This window comes from Pristiophorus japonicus, chromosome 1 (assembly GCF_044704955.1).
Source record: "Pristiophorus japonicus isolate sPriJap1 chromosome 1, sPriJap1.hap1, whole genome shotgun sequence".
NCBI lineage: Eukaryota > Metazoa > Chordata > Chondrichthyes > Pristiophoridae > Pristiophorus > Pristiophorus japonicus.
In genome coordinates this window covers 70184391-70209405 of record NC_091977.1, presented here as the reverse complement: position 1 = coordinate 70209405, position 25015 = coordinate 70184391, and the positions used below count along the sequence as shown (strand labels likewise).

General features: G+C 42.1%; 1 protein-coding gene across 3 annotated transcripts in view; it reads left to right on the top strand.

The window, feature by feature from the left end:
* Window positions 1-25015, top strand: part of slc24a2 (solute carrier family 24 member 2) — a 299828-nt gene that overhangs the window by 204981 nt on the left and 69832 nt on the right. Inside the window, exon 5 of one of the 3 annotated variants that reach the window (XM_070856809.1) lies at window positions 6950-7000. The exons of the other annotated variants lie outside the window; for them this stretch is intronic. Within the exon in view, the coding sequence (XP_070712910.1) occupies window positions 6950-7000 (51 nt within the window). The remainder of the gene's footprint in view (window positions 1-6949; window positions 7001-25015) is intronic. 3 annotated transcript variants of the gene reach the window in all.

Genomic DNA, 25015 nt, shown 5'->3' with positions numbered 1-25015 from the left:
ACTGTCCTTAAGCGCACCATTGACAGGTGTTGATGGCCCCATTACTGGCCACATTGTCCATTGCGATGGCATGAATCGCCGTTCAGCTAGCCATTGTCTCTGTTGAATTCCCCCTTTGGGTTCGACTACATGCTGGGGCATGTCCGATTGCCCTTGTCTGCCTAGAGAACTGTGTGCCGCGTTAACAATGTTGACTCCCTGGTCGTTTGCCACATTTGAGCCAAGATTTTTGTCATACATCATTTTGGTCTCTTCCTCCCTCGAGATAAATGTCTGGGCTATCAGAGCCGCCGCTTCCAAGGTTAAGTCTTTGGTCTCAATCAGTTTTCTGAAAACCCCAGCGTGCCCGATGCCCTCAATAAAAAAGTCTCGCAGCATCTCCGCTCTGCATGCATCTGGAAACTTACATAGGCTCGCCAGTCGCAGGAGATCTGCCAGAAAGTCTGGAACGCTTTGCCCTCCTCGCCGCCGGTGCGTGTAAAACCAGTGTCTCGCTATGTGCATGCTGCTCGCCGGTTTAAGGTGTTCCCCGATCAACTTACTGAGCTCTTCGAACATCTTGTCCGCCGGTTTCTCTGGCGCTAGAAGGTCCTTCATCAGGGAGTACGTTGTGGATCCACAAACAGTCAGGAGATGAGCCCTACGTTTGTCGGCCGAATCCTGTCCCAACCATTCCTTAGTGACAAAACTTTGCTGTAGTCTCAAAGTACTCCCAATCATCACCAACACAGTACCTCTCTTCTGTGCTGCTAGTGGCCATGCTCGCGTGGTTTAAATCCCAGTTTCTCGTCGCCAATGATATGTCCTTACTATACAGTATAAATGCACACGAGGCCCATACTTGAGAGAAGGTCACTCTGTCACCAGTTACCTTTATCACCAAGACCTCAAGTGATGAAGGTGGGTGGAGCTTCCCCTTTTATACCTGAAAGTCCAGGTTAGGAGTGTCTCCTACAAGTTCACCCCCTTGTGGTCAGTGTTCTCAAGGTGTACAACTTAGGTCAGCTTATACATGGGTTGCAATGATAGTTGAATACATGGCATCCCTATTCTCTCGGGTACAATCCTGAAGCCCAAACCAGAAAACTGCTCGCTTCAGAGTCGTTATCTCCTTTACGACATAGCAACTAGTTTACATTAACTCTCTCAATTTCCATCCATTCTAAGTCTTTCTATAACAAATTGTCTTAAAGATGAATAAACAAAGTTTAAGTCTTAACTTGAAAACAACAGATAATGGTTGTCATAGTGCAGAATTCTATAACATTTCAGCAGGGTACCAAAGAATTAGCATTTCTAAGAATCTAATATCAGTTTGAGGAGAAATTTCATCTCCAGTTCAAAACAATGATGTAAACACAGTATCCTTTGTGTAAGTTTTATACATTTTGAACCCGGTTTCTAACTGCTCCGAGGAAATTCCTGGCCAGACATTTAGAGGAAGCCACTTGTTTCAATATTTAGAAGCGGATCCAGTGAAACTCACTTTTGATTACAATAGCCCGAGGCAGTGGTTGGTCAGCATATATTACAAAGAAAATGATTGGCACCTCCCAGAGGAAGAATAAAATGTGAGGAGCTGGAGACAATATTTTGCTGCATTTTTATAGATGTTTGTGGACTTGAGACAAATGATTATTGGTGATTTATACCCCTATGCATCACATTATATCGATTACAGTTAACCCAATGCTTCCTCTTACAACAAAGTATAGACAGTCTCATAATCAGAAGAAACATCCTCCCTATCCCATAGAGACAATGGAAAGTGTTTGTTCTGTGGCGGGAGGGGAAACAAATTGGAGGGAAACTACTGTTTGTAAACAGTGTTAATATACTATTGAACTAAAGTTGTGAATGAGTCCCATAAATTATGCCAGGTGACCTCTCTAAATAATCCAAGGCCTAGAAAATCGGCATTCCTATTTTTGGGCACAGTGTTAACAGACTGTGCTCAAATGGGGAGATTTGAGGAGCCCAGATTTTGGGCCTCGGACCGCATCATAACGTAAGTGCTGCTGCAGTGGGAGCCCGCACAGGCTGGTGCTTCAATTTCCAGGTAAATGATTGGGTTGGATCACAGGGGTCTCGAGGAGGAATGGGTGGGCCTCTGAGTCCGTGACAAGAGTTCAGTGAGGTATCGGGTAGGAAGATCGCTGGCCTCAGGAGTACTGTCGGGAATCAGGTAGGAAGATCATAGACCTCGGGAGTACTGTTGGAGCAGAGGGAGGATTAGGTTGTCGGGGATTGGGTCGGAAGATCGTAGATCTTGGGAGCGCTGTCGGGGATCGGGTAGGAAGACACTGACCACAGCAGTACTATTGGGGGGGGTGGGGGGGGGGGTTGCGAGTACTGTCGGGGGTGGGTGGAGGAGAGGAGAGAGAGGTGGGGAGGTGTTAGGAGGGATAGGTGGCCGGGGTCAAGGGGAGATCAGGAGATCATTTTGTTTGCTTATATGGTACTTAGCACTGGTTTTCCCGAAGGCAATCAGCACTAGCACTGGCTGTCCCAGGGCAAACCAAAGTTGCAGCAGGGATCAGGTGCGGGTTTTAGGCCCCTTATTTGTATCTGTAAATAAACTAATACCTGCTTCAGACGTGGGTAAAAGATGCTGTCCGGCGCGATTCGCGGCAGAAGTGTGCGCACGCACGTTGGATGCCATTTTGGTCCCCAAACAGCACCTGTAGTGCCCAAGCAACGTGCGGTACCAATCCCAATTTTGGACCCCTAGTGTTTATATATTTTTTAACTTTTAGATGTCTGAGGATTAAAAACAAGAGCTAAAACCCACTTAAGGCAAACACAATTTTTTGCACTATATACTGGCAATAGGAAGTTACTAATTTAACCACATTGGTTGATTGCCCGATAGCACTACTGTAATGTGACATACAATTCAATAATTTAAAATACATTTTTGCATGCAAGGCACTGCAAATTCAGTATCACGGCTTTTTCATTTTACAGTTTAGTGTAAGTGCTATCTATAATTTAAAAAAAAGATACATATTTGATTGGAGCATAATGTCTGATCCAGATATTGAATTCAATATTTTAAATTGTGAAGAACAGAAAGGTCCCAGATTCGATCCTAAGTTTGTGCTAAATTATCTGATTTTTAACAGAGGACCAAGATAAGGCCATTCAGCCCCTTGACCATGTTCTGACATTCATTTAGATCATGGCTAACCTGTACCTCAGTTCCATTTACCCTCCTTTGCTCCATATCCCTTGATACCCTTAACCAGGGGTTGTAATAGAAACAACAGCCTGTCAATCTGGCTGGCTGTCAGGAGGGAAACCTATTGCAAACATTTAAAAGACGCCCTGCTGTTTAAATTCGTCAGGATGTGTGGGAAAACACAAAAGGATAGTATGCAGGTACAGCAAGTGATCAAGAAGGCCAATGGTATCTTGGTCTTTATTGCAAAGGGGAGTGAGTATAAAAACAGGGACGTCTTGCTACAGCCATATAAGGTATTGATGAGGCCACCCCTGCAATACTGCATGCAATTTTGGTTTCCATATTTACGAAAGGATATACTTTCTTTGGATGCAGTTCAGAGAAGGTTCACTAGGTTGATTCCAGGGAAGAGGGGGTTGACTTATGAGGAAAGGTTGAGTAGGTTGGGCCTCTACTCATTGGAATTCAGAAGAATGAGAAGTGATCTTATCGAAACATATAAGATTATGAGGGGGCTTGACAAAGGTGGATGCAGAGAGGATGTTTCCACTGATGGGGGAGACTAGAACTAGAGGGCATGATCTTAGAATAAGGGGCTGCCCATTTAAAACAGATGAGGAGAAATTTCTTCTGAGGGTTGTAAATCTGAGGAATTTGCTGCCTGAGAGCTGTGGAAGCTGGGACATTGAATAAATTGAAGACAGAAATAGACAGTTTCTTAAACGATAAGGGGATAAGTGGTTATGGGGAGCGGGTGGGGAATGGAGCTGAGTCCATGATCAGATCAGCCATGATATTGAATGGTAGAGCAGGCTCGAGGGGCTGTATGGCCTACTCCTGTTCCTATTATGTTATGTACTTCTGGGTTTCTCATCCGGAAATCCTCCCCTGCTGTCTTCCCAGCTCCGAGTAAATATCTGGGCCATGCTGTCCAGGGTCACACGTGAAGAATAGACACTTAAATGAGGTGAGAGAACATTGCCAGAGCTTGGACCACATTCCAGTGTTAATAACCATCTTCAGGAAAGGAATAAGGAGAGAAAATCAGAGAGAAACGTCAATTTTATATAGAAATCTGTTCCAAGCATAACGTTTAGTAAAACATTAGTTACATGTATTTGAATTCATGGCATTCAAAGCACTATAGTAGAAACTAAGACCTTGTCCAATATTCCTTTAAAACAGCCTTGACCTAATTTATCTTACTAAGATTATGTTCATGAACTGTTGTAGGGAACTACCTTGTCAGCTCTTCGTTTTAACAAGTTAATTGCACTAATTTACAAGTTAACACTATTTATAGAATATGAAGATAATGCTTATTGCTTCAGATTATAGTGGCTAACTTGTACAGTTTTTCCTATAAACAACATATCAGTAAGTTAGTGTTGCTTTTCTGATATGTTAAAGGCATCAGATTGGTTTGATCAGTTTAGCAAAGAGAGGCTATAATGTTTTGTCTTCGTCTTTTGCATAAACTCTGGATTTTTGGGACTTTGTTTTGTAAAAAAAAAGCTTTAATCATCAGATTTTTTAAACAAAACTCTGAAAGAAGTCCGCCTACTTATTCTACCAAATAGCTTGAATTTCACTTATTCTAAATGGAGAGCTTTCATCAGCATTACTACCAACAGACTTTGCAGTGGCAAAGGAATTTGCAGCTCAGAAGAGGTAAGGGTACTCTGAGCAGAAACAGAAACATTCCAAACATCACTTTCCAGCATCAGGGTAATAGGGGAGCCAGAAGGAGGGTTTTAAAAGGGATGTATGAGTCAACACTACCTCACGATAATAGCATGCCCTTGGATCAGACATCAAAACACTGGAGGGCCAAGTTGGGATACCTGTTGAGATTTGCAGACTAATAAGGATGTATCATCACTTATGTATGATGAAATTCATCAATACAATACACCTTCATTTCAAGAGCACTCAGTCACTGGCAGTCCCTCTCAAGCAATATATTTTCACTAAGCTAAACGTTGCATCATGATGCTTTATTTAACTCTACTATGAAGTGCTAAATGACAAACTGCACCTTGTAGATCTTGCATATACTTCTACGTAGCCATCATGACGGTCCATTGGACATTGGGCATCTATCACCAGTGTGTGGTGTGAAGCTCCTGGGCCTTTTATTACACTCAAGATTTTCAACAAATGCTGGTCAGTGTTGGAATCCTTCTTTTGTCATATTTAAATGTTATTTGAATTATTGATTAGTAGTGCAACACCTTTATTGTTTCAGAAGGTAACTTGGAGGACAGGGGATTGGGGAGTTGTTCCATTTTCCTTCCTTGCCACACACAAGTTAGAAGTAAAATGTAGATTTTAAACATATAGATATAAAGATGCTTCATTGCTCTGTAACAAGATCTAATCTGGTTTAACTGTTTCTGTTCTATAGAAACAAAACATGGAAACAATTACAAAATAAAAATGCCAAACTCATGAGTGGAATTGATTCACTGTCATCAGTTAACAGTGAACAATCTCCTTTGGTAAAATGAAATATCATTTAACAAAAGCTGCAGCTAAATTGTGGACTAATTTTAAGTACATTGCCCCAAAATGTAAGTATGATATTTGAACTTTCACAAATTATATCTCTAACCTTAAGAATGCAGTTTGGAAAAATAGTTCATGTGCTCAAATCCTGGAGTGGGGTTTAAACCTACAACCATGCAACTTAGTCAAGAATGCTACCAACCAAATCAAGCAGAGGTCTGGATTAAGGAAGGAATTCGTGTGTCTGAAGGATTGAGGGAATGGGATTTCTCTGACTGCATTTTTACAGGATAATGGCTCTAACACTCAACAAAGAAACACAATAGCAATAGCTGTAGTGATGAGCAATTGTTATTAAAACAAATACTTTGTTTTTACATTTGATGGAGAGATTTTTATACAATATTTATGAATGAAACAGCACTTGCTACTTTGTATTATCTGGTGTAAAAATAATTCCTCCTTGTTTTAATAAGATATCAAATTTACAGCCATTAATAAAAAAAAAACAACTGGGGACTGTGTGGGTTGTTTTATAGGATATGGGAAAGAGGGAAGGGATGGCCATGTACTGTTAAGAGAATAACAGGTTTCCTAACAATATTTTCTATGCCTGGCTTTTCATTATTGCCCATAGTCTGTTCAATGAGCTTAATGTGATGAATATAATCTGCTCCTCTGTGTTACACAGTAGACTCAACTTTGGAAGGATTTCTTTTTCTTACATTTTTTGGGGGCTGCTATTTTTATTATTATATACTACAGCTCATAAAACAGAAAAATAATTTAACACAAAAGCCTTAAAATAGATGAATTACTTTAAATCATACAGTGCATTGAATAAAATAAATAATAAACTTGATTGTTCCTTTGGAAGGTAGGCTCTGGGAAAATACTCATTGAGCAGAAGACAAAAATCTGCATATTTTAGGAAATCATTGGATAACAATTTTCTACGTACTATAAATGTTTATGAATGATGTACTTAGTAAAACTGTATCCTTTTCACATGGTATAAATTACTTTTGTTTAAGATGATCATCTATTTTCCTAATTTGAATATTGATGAATCTGTTGCAGCAATATTCCAAATTTCATATTTTAGCATTCACCGCTGATCTTAAATCCTCTGACTGATTTTTGAAGCACATCACTTAAGTGTGTGCCTTCTTAAATTGCATTCTGCTGCTTCCTGATTTTTAATCTCTTTTTTTTTGCTTTTTGCTCATTTGTCCTTTTTTTACTGTGATGTTGTAGAACTTGGAGCATATGGAAAACTAAAATATTATGACTCAATGACTGAAGAAGGTAAGAACTTCAACATCTTTCTCTGTTACATTATCTGTAAAGTCATGAACATACACATTCTTTATTACAATAAAAAATCATTTTAATAATGTACGTGTCTCATTGTATCATTTAACATTTTTCCCTGATCGTCACTACATCTTTATGTATATGTTGTTTTGTTTGTTTCTGTGCTATTGAGCTTGTCTACTGATATAGCAAATGTAAAACGTGGATGTTTAAAATATTTTAATGTAACATGGGACTGTTGTTGTTTTTCTTGTGTAAAAGTGTTTCAATCACTTCCTATACCTCACTTCTTCCTTGTTTTCAATTGAACTCCATTCCTTAATAAAAGTAACTTCCACCTTTTTAGCTCTGTGATTAGGTAATTTTGCAATTCTGTGTTTGTGTGTGTGTGTGTATATCAGGTTGACTAATGAAGCGTGATCTTCCTCACCTGTAACCAAAATAGCTGGCTTGTAAACTGGAGGCAACTCACTCGGGGTTTTGATGCTGTTGAAATGCCATTTTGCCTCTCGAGTGACCGACTTGCTCAGGTTCCAATATAGTGTGATCCCATTTGATGCACTTCAGTGAAGAGATCTGCCACATCCATGTCTTAGTTTTTGCATTCACCTCTAGAAAATGGGTAGGAATTGAGTCCAGAACAAAAGATGAAGGTCTCTTCTGTCTGCTGGTTATCAGGGCCCAACCTAAAGTCAGACTGTGAGATTTCAATCCAGCTCTTAGTTAGCGCAAATCTACAAAAGAAAATTGCTCATAATTCTGTACCAGTTGACATCAAATTAGCAGTCTTGCTCAAACCGGTCACATGGTTTGGGAAATACGTGTCACACGTAGTGAGGGGTGCTCTTTTGAGGTTGATGTTCAAGTACATTAGTGGGGGGCCTTGCCCTGAATTTAATATTTATAGTTTTATATATTCTATATATTTATATACTATACATAATGCAACTCACCTTGGAGTACTTGATGCTCACCTTAGGTGCATAAAGTTTAAAAAAAATGTGTCCATTATCCAAAATTGGCAACCTTATTTTGATGAGCTCAAATTTCATTGGCCCCAAGTTTCCACATGATTTGCTCCTGATTTTTAGGAGCAACTGGTGTAGAACGGAGTATCTTAGAAATCGGAATTCTCGTCATTTAGTTTGCTCCAGTTCTAGTCAGTTAGAACAGTTTCACTTTGGAACAGAATTTATTTTTCAAAAGGGGGCGTGTCCGGCCACTTACGCCTGTTTTCAAAGTTTCGTCAGTGAAAACTTACTCCAACTAACTTAGAATGGAGTAAGTGAAGATTTTTGTACGCTCGAAAAAACCTTGTCTACACTTTAGAAAATCAGGCATAGGTTACAAATCAGGCGTAGGGAATGGTGGGGGGGGGGGGGCGGGGTTTAAAGGGAAGTTTACAAACATTAAACACTTTAGTTTTACAAATAAAGAGCCATCATCAATAATAAATGATAAATACATCAATAAATCAACCAATAAATCAATCAAAAAAAATTAATAAGAAATAATTTTTTTTTAAATCAATAAATAAAACATTTTCTACTTACCGACTGCAGCACCGGAAGCCCTCCAACAGCGTGCTGGGATGCCCCCCTCAGTGTATCTCTGTCAGTGTCTCTATCTCTCTGTCTGTCTGTGTGTGTCTCATTCTCTGTCTGTCAGTGTCTGTGTTTCTGACAGCGAGGGGAGGGGGAGGAGGGGGGGGTAGAGGGTGGGAGAAGGGGGAGGGATGGGGAGGGGGGTAGAAGGGGATAAAGGGGAGAAAGGAGATGTGGCGGGGGGAAAGGAGATGTGGCGGGGGGAAAGGAGATGTGGGGGGGGAAAGGAGATGTGGGGAGGGAAGAAGGAGATTGGGGGGAAGAAGGAGATTGGGGGGGAAGGAGTTGGGGGGAAGGAGTTGTTGGGGGGGGGGGGAAGGAGATTGGGGGTTGGGGGGGAAAGTGAAGGGGGGAGGCTGAACGGGCCGTGCCCGAGACTTCGGGCAGGGCCCGTCCCCAGCACCAGATTTACAGGTACGTGGTGTTGGGTCGGGTCGGGGGGGTGGTGGGAGGGAGGTCGGTTTGGGTCGGGGGGAGGGAGAGAGGGGGAGAGGGAGAGAGGGAGGGAGGGAGAGGGAGGTCAGGTCGGGGGGAGCGAGGTCAGGTTGGATCCAGTCCGGGGGCAGGGCGGGGGGGGGGGGGGAAGCGGGTGTCGGGTCCGGGCGGGGGGTGGGGGGGGAGCGGGTGTCAGGTCTGGGGGTGGGGGGGGAGCGGGTGTCGGGTCTGGTCTGGGGGCGGGGGGGGAGAGGGAACGGGTGTCGGGTCCGGTCCGGGGGGGGTGGTGGTGTCGGGTCCAGTCCAGAGGCTGGAAGCGGGAGTCGAGTCGGGTCGGGAGGAAGCAGGAGCTGGCCGTGGGAGGAGCCTTATTCACGCAGCCCCAGTGAGGCCATTCGGCCAGGGCTAGGGGCTGCGTGCTTCGGGCCCCTCCCACACAGTTTCGGGCGCCTGGAGCTACTGCACTTGCGCGCCCACTGTAGCGCGCATGTGCAGAGGTTCCGGCACTGTTTTCGGCGCAGGGACCTGGCTCCGCCCCTTACAGCTCCTGCTGCGCTGAGCCAAGGGCCAGAGGACCTGCAGGGAGGTGGAGAATCTGGAGGGTTTTTTTAGGCACACTTTGTGGCGTGAAAAACGGGTGTCCAGGTCGGGACTGCGCCGTTCTAGGCGCGGCTCGAAACTTGGGTGCCTTATATCAAGCAAAATGCTTCACTTGTTTAGCATCCTAAATGGTACCTTTGATGGAATAAGATAAACTGTAATAAACAGGTTTGACCTGACAATTTTTGGTATACATTTGACTGACAGATTAATATGACCAATTTGTCATTTTCAGAATTGGGAAGGGGCAGATGCATTTCTATGTAAATACATTGCATAGAATCATAAAATCATAGAAATATACAGCATGGACAGAAGCCATTTCTGCCCATTGTGTCTGTGCTGGCCAACAAAGAGCTATCCTGCCTATTCCCACTTTTCATCTCTTGGTCCGTAGCCTTGTAGGTTACAGCACTTCAAGTGCACATCCAGGTACTTTTTAATTGTGGTGAGGGTTTCTGCCTCTGCCACCCCTTCAGGCAGTGAGTTCCATGCCCCTACTACCACCTGGGTGAAAAAAATTCCCCTGAAATACCATGTCAACCTCCCACCAATGACTTTAAATTTATGCCCCCTGATTGTTGAATGCTCTGCTCAGGGAAATAGGTCCTTCCTATCCACTCTATCTAGGCCCTTCATAATTTTATACACCTCAATAAGGTCTCCTCTCAGCCTCCTCTGTTCCAAAGAAAACAAAACCAGCCTGTCTAATCTTTCCTCAGCTAAAATTCTCAGTCCAAACAACATCCTCATAAATCTCCCTCTCTAGTACAATCACATATTTTATGTAATATGGTGACCAGAACTGCATGCAGTACTCTAGCTGTGGCCTAACTAGTGTTTTATATAGTTCAAGCATAACCTCCCTGCTCTTATAATCTATGCCTCGGCTAATAAAGGCAAGTATTCTGTGTGCTGCCTTAACCACCTTATCTACCTGGCCAGCTACCTTCAGGGATCTGTGGACATGCATTCCAAGGTCCCTTTGTTCCTCTGCACTTCTCAGTGTCCTATCATTTAATGTGTATTCCCTTGCCTTGTTAGTCCTCCCCAAATGCATTACCTCACACTTCTCCGATTGAATTCCATTTGCCACTGTTCTGCTCATCTGACCAGTTAATTGATATCTTCCTGCAGTCCGCAGCTTTCTTCTTCATTATCAACCACAGATCTGATTTTAGTATCATCTGCAAACTTCTTAATCATACCCCCTACATTCAAGTCTAAATCATTGATGTATACCACAAATAGCAAGAGACCTAGCACTGAGCCCTGCGGAACCCCACCGGAAACAGCCTTCCAGTCACAAAAACACCCATCAACCATTACCCTTCGCTTCCTGATTCTGAGGCAATTTTGGATCCAACTTGCCACTTTGCCTTTGATCCCATGGGCTTTTACTTTCGTGACCAATCTGCCATGTTGGATCTTATCAAAAGCCTTGCTAAAATCCATACACACTATGTCAAACACACTACCTTCATCGATCCTCTTGTTACCTCCTCAAAAATTACAATCAAGTTAGTCAGACACAACCTTCCCTTAATAAATCCATGCTGACTGTCCTTCATTTAATCCCTGTCTTTCTAAATGAAGGTTTATCCTGTCCCTCAGAATTTTTTCCAATAATTTTCCCACCACCAAGGTCAGGCTGACTGACCTGTAATTACTCGGTCTATCCCTTTCTCCCTTTTTAAACAAAGGTACAACATTAGCAGTCCTCCAGTCCTCTGGCACCACACCTGTAGCCAGAGAGGATTGGAAAATGATGTTCAGAGTCTCTGCTATTTCCTCTTTTTCTTAACAGCCTGGGATATGTTTCATCCAGGCTTGGGGATTTATCCACTTTCAAAGCTTCTAAACCGCTTAATACTTCTCTCTCAATGTTTATTTCATCTACTATTTCACACTCCTCCTCCCTGATTGCAATGTCAGCATCACCCCTCTCCTTTGTGAAAACAGACGCAAAGTATTCATCCACATCTTCCGCCTCCACACACACATTACCTTTATGGTCTCTAATAGGCCCTACTCTTTCTTTCGTTATCCTCTTGCTCTTAATGTATTTATAAAACATTTTTTGGTTTTCCTTGATATTACTTACAAAACATTTTCATGCTCTCTCATTGCTTTCCTAATTTCCTTTTTAATTTCACTCCTGCACTTTTTATACTCCTAGTCTTTCTGCAGCATTCAACCCTCGATGTCATAAGCCTCCCTTTTTTTTCTTTATCATACCCTGTATGCCCCTTGATATCCAAAACCGCCCCTTCCTTATTGAGTTTGCTACATACTGGCTAAAAAAGTTCTCGAGTGCATTTTAGGAATTTTGCACCCTCTTTACCTTTCGCATTAATTTTATCCCAGTTAATATTAGGGTAATTGAAATCCTCTACTTATTACTACCTATAGTTTTTGCACTTCTCAGAAATTGGCCTACATATTTGCCCTTCTTTCTCCGTCTGACTGGCGGTCTATAGTACACTCCCAGCAGTGTGATCGGCCCTTTTTTGTTCATCTTCAATTCAATCCATATGACCTCATTTGATCCTTCAAATTGTCATCCCTCCTTAAAGCTGTAGTTGTTTAATTAATACTGCGACACCCCACTCCTTTTTATCCCCCTCTCGATCCCATCTGAAAACCCTGTAACCAGGAATATTGAGCTGCCATATCTATTTTTCATTATTCTGCGAGACCTTCCTCCACCGTCTCCTCTTTAATTGCGATGATCGGAATGAGCACTGAAATATTTGCTCATTTCATTATTCCTATCCAGGAGACTCTTGCATTGGATCTTTCTACATCAGTCGGAAATGTGAAAAGTTTAGCAACAGTGTTATTTATGAATTTCTGTGAATAGGAGTCACTCAGATTTGACGGTAATTGTGTTTCAGAACTAACTTCATCGTAATCTCACTCCTTTCCTAGAGAGCTGGCCATCCTAGACTGAGTGTTGAGTAATGAGAGAGGACTAATTAGCAATCTTGTTGTGCGAAGCCCCCTGGGGAAGAGTGACCATAATATGGTAGAATTCTTTATTAAGATGGAGAGTGACAGTGTTAATTCAGAAACTAGGGTCCTGAACTTAAGGAAAGGTAACTTCGATGGTATGAGACGTGAATTAGCTAGGATGGACTGGCAAATGATATTTAAAGGGTTGACGGTGGATAGGCAATGGCAGACATTTATAGATTACATTGATGAACTTCAACAATTGTACATCCCTGTCTGGAATAAAAATAAAAAGAAGGTAGTAGCTCAACTGTGGCTAACAAGGGAAATTAGGGATAGTGTTAAATCCAAGGCAGAGGCATATAAATTGGCCAGAAAAAGCAGCAAACCTGAGGACTGGGAGAAATTTAGAATTCAGCAGAGGAGGACAAAGGATCTAATTAAGAGGGGGAAAATAAAGTATGAGAGGAAGCTTGCAGGGAACATAAAAACTGACTGCAAAAGCTTCTATAAATATGTGAAGAGAAAAAGATTAGTGAAGACCAACATAGGCCCTTTGCAGACAGAATCAAGTGAATTTATAATGGGGAACAAAGAAATGACAGACCAATTGAACAAATACTTTGGATCTGTCTTCACTAAGGAAGACACAAATAACCTTCCGGAAATACTAGGGGTTCGAGGGTGTAGTGAAAAGGAGGAACTGAAGGAAATCTTCATTAGTCAGGAAATTTTGTTTGGGAAATTGATGGGATTGAAGGCCGATGAATCCCCAGGGCCTGATAGTCTGCATCCCAGAGTACTTAAGGAAGTGGCCCTAGAAATAGTGGATGCATTGGTAATCATTTTCCAACATTCTGTTGAGTCTGGATCAGTTCCTATGGACTGGAAGGTAGCTAATGCAACACCACTTTTTTTTAAAAAAGGAGGGAGAGAGAAAACACGGTATTATAGACCGGTAGGCTTGATATCGGTGGTGGGGAAAATGTTGCAATCAATTATTAAAGATGAAATAGCAGCGCATTTGGAAAGCAGTGACTGGATCAGTCCAAATCAGCAGGGATTTATGAAAGGGAAATCATGCTTGACAAATCTTCTAGAATTTTTTGAGGATGTAACTAGTAGAGTGGACAAGGGAGAACCAGTGGATGTGGTGTATTTGGACTTTCAAAAGGCTTTTGACACGGTCCCACATAAGAGATTAGTGTGCAAAATTAAAGCACATGGTATTGGGGGTGATGTATTGATGTGGATGATGTGCTTGGCAGACAGGAAGCAGAGAGTCAGAATAAACGGGTCCTTTTCAGAATGGCAGGCAGTGACCAGTGGGGTGCCGCAGGGTTCAGTGCTGGGATCCCAGCTATTTACAATATACATCAATGGTTTAGATGAAGGAATTGAATGTAATATCTCCAAGTTTGCAGACGACACTAAGCTGGTTGGCAGTGTGAGCTGTGAGGAGGATGCTAAGAGACTGCAGCATGACTGGGACAGGTTAGGTGAGTGGTCAAATGCATGGCAGATGCAGTATAACGTGGATAAATGTGAGGTTAGCCACTTTGGTGGCAAAAACAGGAAGACAATATTATCTGAATGGTGACAGATTAGGAAAAGGGGAGATGCAACGAGACCTGGGTGTCATGGTACATCAGTCATTGAAGTTTGGCATGCAGGTACAGCAGGCGGTGAAGGTGGAAAATGGCATGTTGGCCTTCATAGCTAGAGGATTTGAGTATGGGAGCAGGGAGGTCTTACTGCACTTGTACAGAGCTTTGGTGAGGCCACATCTGGAATATTGTGTTCAGTTTTGGTCCCCTAATCTGAGGAAGGACATTCTTGCTATTGAGGGAGTACAGTGAAGGTTCACCAGATTGATTCCCGGGATGGCAGGACTGACATATGAAGAGAGACTGGATCAACTGGACTTGTATCCACTGGAGTTTAGAAGAATGAGAGGGGACCTCATAGAAACGTATCAAATTCTGACAGGATTGGACAGGTTAGAGACAGGAAGACTGTTCTCATTGCTGGGGAGCTCCAGAACCAGGGGTCACAGTCTAAGGATAAGGGGTAAGCCATTTAGATGAGGAGAAACTTCTTCACTCAGAGTGGTTAACCTGTGGAATTCTCTACCGCAGAAAGTTGTTGAGGCCAGTTCGTTAGATATATTCAAAAGGGAGTTAGATGTGGCCCTTACGGCCAAAGGGATCAAGGGGTATGGAGAGAAAGCAGGAAAGGGGTACTGAGGTTGAATGATCAGCCATGATCTTATTGAATGGGGGTGCAGGCTCAAAGGGCCAAATGGCCTGCTCCTGCACCTAATTTCTATGTTTCCACAGCAATCCATTAACTTTTCTAAAACTAGGAGAGCAAATATGCAACCTCTCTCCAACTGTGCAGCCAGCATTTCCTCATTCGCCAGCCTGTAAATTGGTATCTTTGAGCTGGGTGTCATAGGTGGCGTTGCTTAGCTGGTAACTAACCATTCTCGTCCTAGTTATTGCAGAAAGGTTGAGATTTCAGGACCTACCCAGCTTAATGAGTTATAACTAGGATGGGAGTTGTATATTTGATTTTACATTTTGCCCTGCTTTTTGGCTCACTATGAAACAGTTGACTACTCTGAATCTGTAACTCTTGAGAAAAGAAATGATGGTGTTTAATAATTGTCCCTCCATGGAGCACCTGAGAGTCTCCCTAAGTTTAAAAATAGCATAAGGGGAGAAAATGGTCCCTGTCACACCTAATTTCTGGGCAAAAAATAGGAGTCGGGAGGGGTAGGGTGAGGGAACCAATTTCTAGGTGGGATTGCCTGCATCCGATCCCTCCGGAAGAGCACCAGCTGCCAAACTGACAGGCGGTGCAGATACGCCTGCCTAATGTTTGTTTTAGGACCACAAAGCTAAATTCTGCAAAACCTGGGTGAGCATTCGCCACTCAGTTTTTCCGTGTGTACAACAGCCTAACCAACGATTCTGGTGGGGCCACAAGTGAGTTGGCATTTTCCTCCTGATCCAGAACAATACTGAATATTGCAGGTTCACTGCCAGCCCACACTTGCCCCATCTCTAGGAATATTCCTGGGCCGCAGCTGGCAAGCTGCATTGAGACGCCCGATTGGCGTCCACAGCTCACTGGTACTATGTAGATGAGGCTCAAGGTCCAGTTTACAGATGAGCCTTTCATCATCTTCAGCTCGCGTTGCAGGCGTGTCATCCACTTCACTCCAGTTTTCAGCGCAAGACTAATTTCCTGGTCACTGCCATAGATGACTACATTTATTTCAGTATTTAGAAGTTATTCTATGGGAGTGGACTGCAGTATAACCCCATTTCTACTACTGTGCTGCACTGAAACCACACAAAATTATCGATTGACTTGCAAGCAGATTTGCAAGTGTAAATACTTTCACATAGTATCCCTTTCCATACTCTGTATAATACTTTGTTTATACTGCAGATATTTTGATGATTTTCATTAGTTATAATGAAGTCTATTATGAGGATAGAGGGTCCTTTAGTTATTCCCTTCATATCATGTGAGCTGCCTTTCAATTCTTTCCAGAGGTAAGCAATGACCATCTTGACAATGTTAGTGTAGAATTAAGAAACAAAAATGAGGAATAAGTAACAATTCTGAGTGTTATATTTTCTTCTTTTACTTTACTTATTACAAATTTAGTTAAAATTGCTGGATTGACCTACTGAACATATTAACAATTTAGGTAAATTCAAAAATTGCACAATTACAACCTTGCTGGTCCAGATGTTCTTGCTATTATATCCCAATAACTTGATAAATGTAACAAAGCTAGTTAAAATTTTCTATTTTGATTCCTTACCTTCTCGATGCATAAAGCAGATAATTATAAATAAGGATTGCAGAGTAGTGGTGTTGCCAGTATGACTACTCCAGCCCCAGCTGCAACCCTTTATCTCAGCACCTGTGAGGTTTGTTATGTGTATGGTACCTTTCATGAACAGAATGGGTTTCATTCAAGCACTAAGATACAAACCTGCAGCTGCTGTGACACTGTTGAGATTACAATATAACAAAGAGTATAAAGAATCAAACCGGTAGAAATGTAAACCTGCTTGGACATTGCTGAAGCACCAATGGGAGTGGGAGGAAGAGAAATCTTTAGATTGCAGTCCTGGAATCCTCATCTTTGCCTAAATTGTTTAAAAAACAAAATCTGCTGACATAAGAGTCTTACACAGCTACAAGGCCAAATTTTCCGAGCGGCAAATACATCACTCCGGATTTTGCAGTCAGCGGCGAAGGAACAGAGCTTACCGTTCATTAGGCTTACAGCTGCCCACAGACTTTCCGTGGGCTTTTGTGCTGCAACTTGAGGTATTGAGAGCATTTCTAGCATGGCGCCCTCTGCAGGTGATCTGTGAGCAGGGAAAGTAACAGCGTGGCTCTTCAACCAGTCCGATTGAAGAATCCTCAGTGAGACACACTGAGTCTAAACTAGGAAGTATAAATTAGAATATTTAATTAATTGTAAAATCATGTACATAAAGCAAAATAGAGAGGGGAAGAAAGATGAGATTAAGAGATAGAGATAAAAGAGACAAAGAAAAAGTAAATCTCCAAAAATAATTCAATTCTGAAGGAATGAGACTCCACACGTGTAAAATTAAAATTTCAGTGCCAGAGAGGTTGTTTGGTGATAATTATTACTTATCATACCATTAAAAAAAATTCACTTGCACCTGAATGTACCAGAACTAATTCTTATGTATTTAGTGGGTAAATACAAGAAGTTCATGGGGTTACATGGATTTCAATGCCGAGTTTCTCAGCAGGGGACCTGTGTAACGCAGTTTGTGGAGGAGCAGGACAAATCTGACGACAATTCCGAATTTTCACGTTTAACTGCACATGTGCAGCCTCCAGAAGTTGCTGTCCAATTTACTCCATAATAACAGTCAGCACTATTGCCTCACAGTTTTTCTTAACGCAAAATCGAAGCCATTATATCGAATACTATAGAGAGAGACCTATTTGCCGGTTGCTTAGGGATTTGTAAGAAAGGGATTTGTAAGCAAATAGTCACAATCCCTGCAATTGTTAATATTATCACTGTGCAAATGTGGAATATTTTTCAAAATTTATTCACCCCATTTATAATGTAACATAGGTCTCTAAATGCGAACTGCCAATACTAAATTAATTGAGTCAAAGATAATCATTTTGGTGAAACAGATTAAAGTTTACAATTTATTGGGTATAATTTAAAAAGAACATTTTATGAAAGAATCAAAACTTAAATCAAACATTTAAATATTTCTGTATAGCAGCAATTGCTTGAAGGTATTTTTTGAGCGTTTAGTTTTCCAGTTACCACTTCAGAATGATATCCTTATTCTGCATTTAGTTTTCTGTACTATGTCAAAGGCCACATGTGTGCTCTGTGGATAACCTTATGATTCCTCTATACAATCTTTCACAGCTGTCTGACAATGTTTCTCCCCTTTTCTCCGTCCTGAACAATTTCTGATATAATTTCTCCTAATTGCATACAATGGTTTTGTCTGCCTGCAATATAAGCTACAGACTAGGGTTCTCACAAGTAGTAAACAATGTTGTTTAGCTATTTAGCCTGTTTGGTTAAATGCGCAGACCGTTCTAAAGCTGTTAATCATACACTATGATTGCTTGTGTTTATGTAGAAGATTCTTGCTTTTTTTAATTCATTCACAGGATGTGGGCGTCGCTGGCAAGGCCAGCATTTATAGCTCATCCTAATTGCTCTTGAGAAGATGGTGTTGAGCTGTCTTGAACCGGTGGTGAACGTACTCCCGCTGTTTGGGGAGGGAGTTTCAGGATTTTGGTTCAGTGACAATGAAGGAAAGGTGATATATTTCCACATCAGGATGTGACTTGGAGGGGAACTTGCAGGTGGTGATGGTGTTCCCATGCACTTGCTGCACTTGTCCTTCTAGCTAGTAGAAGTCATGGGTTTGGAAGGTCCAATAATTTCTAATGTCCAATAATGTCAAGGGACTTACAGGGTAAGATAAAGGAAAAAAGGGAAGCTTATGGCAGATACCGAGAACTCAAACACTGCAGAAACTAGAGGAGTATAAGTAGTGCAGGGGTGCAACTGAAAGATATCAGGAAAGCAAAGAGAGAGCATGAAAGAATGTGGCAAGTAAAATCAGGGAAAACCCAAAGATGTTTTATAAATACATTAAGAGCAAGAGAATAACTAGAGGAAGAGTGGGGCTTATTAGAGACCATAAAGTAAATCTGTGTGTGGAGATGGAAGAAGTGGGTAGGATTCTTAATGAATACTTTGTTTTCACAAAAAAGAGGGATGATGCAGACTTTGCAATGAGGGACGAGGAGTGAGAAATATTAGACAAGATAAACATAGTGAAAGAGTAAGTATTAAGGGACATGGCAGCTTTAAAAGTGGATAAATCCCCAGGCTCGGATGAAATGAATCCCAGGCTGTTAAGAGAAGCAAAAGAGGAAATAGCAGAGGCTCTGACTGACCATTTTCCAATCCTCTCTGGCTACAGGTGTGGTGCCAGAGAACTAGAGGACTGCTAATGTTGTACCTTTGTTAAAAAAGGAGAAAGGGATGGACCAAGTAATTACAGGCCAGTCAGCCTAACCTCAGTGGTGGGAAAATTATTGGAAAAAATCCTGAGGGCCAAGATAAATCTTCATTTGGAAAGTTATGAATTAATCAAGGACTGCCTGCATGAATTTATCAAAGGAAGGTCGTGTCTGATTAACTTGATTGAATTTTTCGAAGAGGTAATGAGGAGGGTCGATGAGGGCATTGTGTATGATGTAGTGTATATGGATTTTAGCAAAGCTTTTGATAAGGCCCCACATGGCAGACTGGTCACGAAAGTAATAGCCCATGGGATCCAGGGCATAGTGGTAAGTTGGATCCAAAATTGGCTCAGAGACGGGAAGCAAAGGGTAATGGGTGATGGGTGTTTTTGTGACTGGAAATCTATATCTAGTGGGGTTCCACCAGGCTCGATGCTGGGTCCCTTTCTTTTTGTGGTATATATCAATGACTTAGACTTAAATGTTGGGGGCATGATTAAGAAGTTTGGAGATGATACCAAAATAGGCTGTGTGGTGATAATGAAGAAAGCTGCAGACTGCAGGAAGATATTAATGTACCGGTCAGGTGGGCAGAACAGTGGCAAATGTAATTCAATCCGGATAAGTGTGAGATAATGCAATTGGGGAGGTCTAACAAGGCAAGGGGATATACATTAAATGGTACGACACTGAAAAGAGTCGAGGAATAAAGGAACCTTGGAGTGCATATCAACAAATCCCTGAAGGTAGCAGGCCAGGTAGTTAAGAAGGCATATGGAATACTTGCCTTTATTAGTCGAGGCATAGAATACAAGAGCAAGGAGGTTATGCTTGAACTGTATAAAACACTGGTTAGGCTGCAGCTGGAGTAGTGTGTGCATTTCTGGTCACCACATTGTAGGAAAGATGTGATTGCACTGGAAAGGGTGCAGAGGAGATTTACAGGAATGTTGTCTGGACTGGAGAATTTTTGCTGAGAGGACAGATTGGAGATGCTGGGTCTGTTTTCTTTGGAACAGAGGAGGCTAAGGGAAGACCTGATTGACGTGTATAAAATTATGAGGAGCCTGGATAGAGTGGATAGGAAGGACCTGTTTCCGTTGACAGAATGATCAACAACCAGGGGGTATAGTAATTAAAGTAATTGGGGGGAGTTTTAGAAGAGATACGAGGGGAAATTTCTTCACCCAGAGGGTGGTGGGTGTCGGAACTCACTGCGTAAAAGGGTGGTAGAGGCAGGAACCCGCACCCACATTTAGAAGATACTTAAAGTGCCGTAACCTACAGGGCTATGGACCAAGAGCTGGAATGTAATCTTCTCCAGCGCCACAACCCTCTGAGATGTCTGCACTCCTCTAATTCTGCCTTCCTGAGCATCCCTGATTATAATCGCTCAACCATTGGTGTCCGTGCCTTCTGTTTCCTAGGCTCGAAGCTCTAAACCTCTGCTTAAACCTCTCCGCCTCTCTACCTCTCTTTCCTCCTTCAAGACAATCCTTAAAACATACCTCTTTGACCAAGCCTTGGGACGTTTCGCTATGTTAAAAGCACAATATAAATACAAGTTGTTGTTGTTGTTGTTTTACTTCAAGGCTGTAGCCACTGTCAAAAGCCTGGGTTTGCAGTTGATATTTTTCCCATGGCTCTTGCTCTGTGCTGCAGTTCCGTAGATGCTGCAGTCTTGAGTGTGCAGCGAACATCTTTTCTCAAAGTATCAGGCTGTTTCTCTCCCTGTCCAACTTAAAGACTCTCCTCCCACAGAATTTGAGTTCATTTTTTTCCCAACTCATTTCAAAGTCTGAGAATGAATTGTAACAACTTTATGCAGGTTAAGTTTTGCATTCAATCTACTTTCAGGTCCATAATTTTTAACTGAAAGCTTCTGTGCCAGCACCTGCTGATCGTGAGCCTGCCTCCTTGCAGTACAGTGAAAAAAATTGAAGCTGATTTTTGTTGGCTCTCCATCACCCTAGTGCGGAGCAGGAGCAGTGCATTGCACCTGTCGAGACCAATGAGAGCTTCAAATTCCTATCACAGTATACATAAGAACGTGACACTGGCAAGGGTACTCGGGTAAGTCCTGGGAGGGAGGAGGAAATTGGGAGAGGGGTCGGGGCAGAGCAGGGGCCGGCAATGATCTTCAGGATTGCTGTGGAACCGGTTAGAAGTATTCATGTATTCAGGTCAGCCCGATTTCAGAAAGAGGTCCTTCAACAGCCAATAAGCCCTTCATTAACGTATTCTAGAGGCCTATTGGCTGGATGCCCATTTCAGGCGTCCGCTTGGGATGCCTTTAAAAATGGGTCCTATAAATTTAGGAGTGGGGCCAACACCTGCACAGACTAGGCACAGGCGGTCCCACAACTAAATCGGTATGTTTTGTGCCAGTCTTGCATCCGAAAAATGGGCACAACACATACCTATTTAATAGAATCATAGAAATTTACAGCACAGTAGGAGGCCATTTTGGCCCAGTGTGTCTGCACCGGCTGACCAAGATCTATCCAGCTTAATCCCACTTTCCAGCTCTTGCTCCGTAGCCCTGTAGGTTTACGGCACTTCAAGTGCACATCCAAGTACTTCTTAAATGTGTGAGGATTTCTGCCTCTACCATGCTTTCAGGCAGTGAGTTCCAGACCCCCACCACCCTCTAGGTAAGGAAATTTCCCCTCGTATCTCCTCTATACCTCCCCCCAACTACTTTAAATCTATGCCCTCTAGTTGTTGACCCCTCTGCCAAGGGAAACAGGTCCTTCTTACCCACTCGACCCAGGCCCCTCATAATTTTCGACAACTCAGTCAGGTGTCCCCTCAGCCTCCTCTGTTCCAAACAAAACAGACCCAGCATCTCCAATCTTTCCTCATAGCTAAAATTCTCCAGTCCATGCAACGTTCTTGTAAATTGCCTCTGCACCCTTTCCAGTGCAATCACATATTTCCTGTAATGTGCTGACCAGAACTGCACACAGTACTCCAGCTGTGGCCTAACCAGTGTTTCTTTCAGTTCAAGCATAACATCCTTGCTCTTGTATTCCATGCCTCGACTAATAAAGGCAAGTATTCCATATGTCGCCTTAACCACCTTATCTACCTGGCCTGCTACCTTCAGGGATCTGTGGACCTGCACTCAAAGGTCCCTTTGTTCCTCTACACCTTTCAGTGTTGGGCCATTTATTGTGTATTCCCTTGCCTTGTTAGACCTCCCCAATTGCATTACCTCACACTTATCCAGATTGAATTCCATTTGCCACTGTTCTGCCCACCTGACCAGTTCATTGATATCTTCCTGCAGTCCGCAGCTTTCTTCTTCAATATCAACCACACAGCCTATTTTTGTATCATCTGCAAACTTCTTGATCATACCCCCAACATTCAAGTCCAAGTCATTGATATATACCACAAAAAGCAAGGGACCCAGCACTGAGCCCTGCGGAACCCCACTGGATACAGCCTTCCAGACACAAAAACACCCATCGACCATTACCCTTTGCTTCCTGCCTCTGAGCCAATTTTGGATCCAACTGCCATTTGTCCTGGATTCCATGGGCTATTACTTTCGTGACTGCAATGTGGGACCTTATCAAAAGCTTTGCTAAAATCCATATTTTAGCATGTGGGGTATTTCTACCCCACTTCCCTTCAAAATTTCTCCAGTCATTCCTCATAACTCAGACCCCTGACACCAAGGATTAACATTGTGGGTATTCGCTGCATTGCCTTCAGTGCTTGAATGTTTCACTTGTTTCTCAGCCACCAGAACTGGACACAGTACTCGAGGTGCAGTCTGACCAGAACACTGTACAGTTTGATCACAACTTTGACTTATTGTTTTGATTATGGAGTTGGAAATTCTATTGGCTTTGTTGATTGCTGCTCTGCGTTCATTGGACGTATTGATCATTGAGTCTACTAAGACTCCAAGATCTCTCTCAACTCCATCCTTGCCTATTTCAGTATGCTTTAACTCCGTGCAATGCTTTATATGTGTTTGCATTACATTTCATCTGCTATGGTTCGACCCACTTATATTTTGTTTAACTCATTCTGTAATTTCTAGCCTTTGATTCCACTGCCCCTCCTCATTTGGTAACATCTGCAAATTTGATCAATTTGCATTGAGTTTCTGAATTCAAGTTATTGATGCAAATTAGAATCCGTAGTGGTCGCAACCCACTCAGTACTTCCCCATCCTAATATAACTCCTCTAACTAGTATATTGTTTTCTAACCTTCAGCCAGTTCCAAATGTTATCCAGAATCCCACAGCTTTAAGTTTAACTAGTACCCTTTTGTGTGGGACTTTATCAAAAGCCTTTTTGAGGTCTAAGTGCACAGCAGAATAGGGTTTCTTGCCATTAGGTTGGTATACCATTTCTGTGAAGAAATCAAGGAGGTCGCTTAAGTAGGATCTTCGCTGTCTAAAGCCATGTTGACTGCTGTTTATTAGGTATTGCACAGATAATCCTCCAGTTTACTCCCTATAATCAAGTCCATTATTTTAAATTGAATTAAAGTAAGACTAATGGGTCAGTAGTTGCCAGAGTCTGTTCTGTTGTTTTGACTATGGGCACTACATTAGTCTGCTTTCAATCAATTGAGTCTCTCATCATGAGAGTTATCGCTTTACAAATCTCCTTCCTAGTTTCTATCAACACTGTGGGGTAACCCAGGAGTATTTATTTAGTTTAGGTCCTTTGAGCTTTGTTAGGACATCCATCTCATTTTACATTGTAGTCTTAAAATTTAAATAGGATTACAAAAGATATATGGCACCGAAACAGCCCATTCGGCCCAACCAGTCCACGCTGGCATTTATGCTCCACTCAAGCCTCTTCCTGTCTTTCCTCATCTAAATCTATCAGCATAAATCTCTATTCCCTTCTCCCTCATATGCTTGTCTAGCCTCCCTTTAAATGCATCTGTACTATTCGCTTCAACCACTCCCTGTGATAGCGAGTTCCACATTCTCACTACTCTTTGGGTAAAGAATTATTCTGAATTCCCTATTGAATTGGTACTCTTTATTTTTTGGGGAAGGACACGTTGTTCCTTGAGAATACTTTGAAGAAATAATCATTCAGAACATTTACTATCTTGCTAGAAACTTTTAATATTCCCACCTCTTCTTTGATGGTCCTCTTGCTAATTTAATAAATATTTTTTTTACTGTTCTATCTTGCTTCTGCAGCATTGCTAATTTTCTAGATCTCTGATCACTTACAATTTGTTTCTGCATGATCCTGTATTCATCCCAATCCTCTTTTTCCCTGCAAGATTTATAGAGGTTATTTTTTTCTTTTTATATAGGTTTAATTTGTTCATTCATTTAGGCTCACACTTATTTAGTCTGTGTTTGGGTATGTAGTTAGCATTGATATAAATTAGAATGATGTTATTCTGTCCCCATCCAGTTAATATGGCCACCACCGTACTGGGGCCTTGTGCCAGAAACCAGATTAGGGGAAAGGAGCTCAGGTCTTCTGCTGCATTCCTGGCAGCTTGCCTTGGATACTTTGGGAAATGCAGCAATGCAGAGACATTAGGCAGCCATGTGACATTGCTGTTGCTAGTCGCTCGGGAAGCTTCTGCTGGAAAACAGCAATCCGAAGGCTCCAAGATCTGAAGATCCAATGAGTATGTTGAGAAAGGTTTAAAATCTTCAGCTTTGCTCCCAAAAATTGATTCACTCATTTGCTACCCCTGCTTGAATATACAAAGTCAAATTGATCATGACTATGTGTAATTTAATGGGAGATCACTAGTAATGTATCAAAAAGGGTGCAGGTAGTGCACACAGATGTCCCACTGCAGATGTCACATTTCATTACAGATGC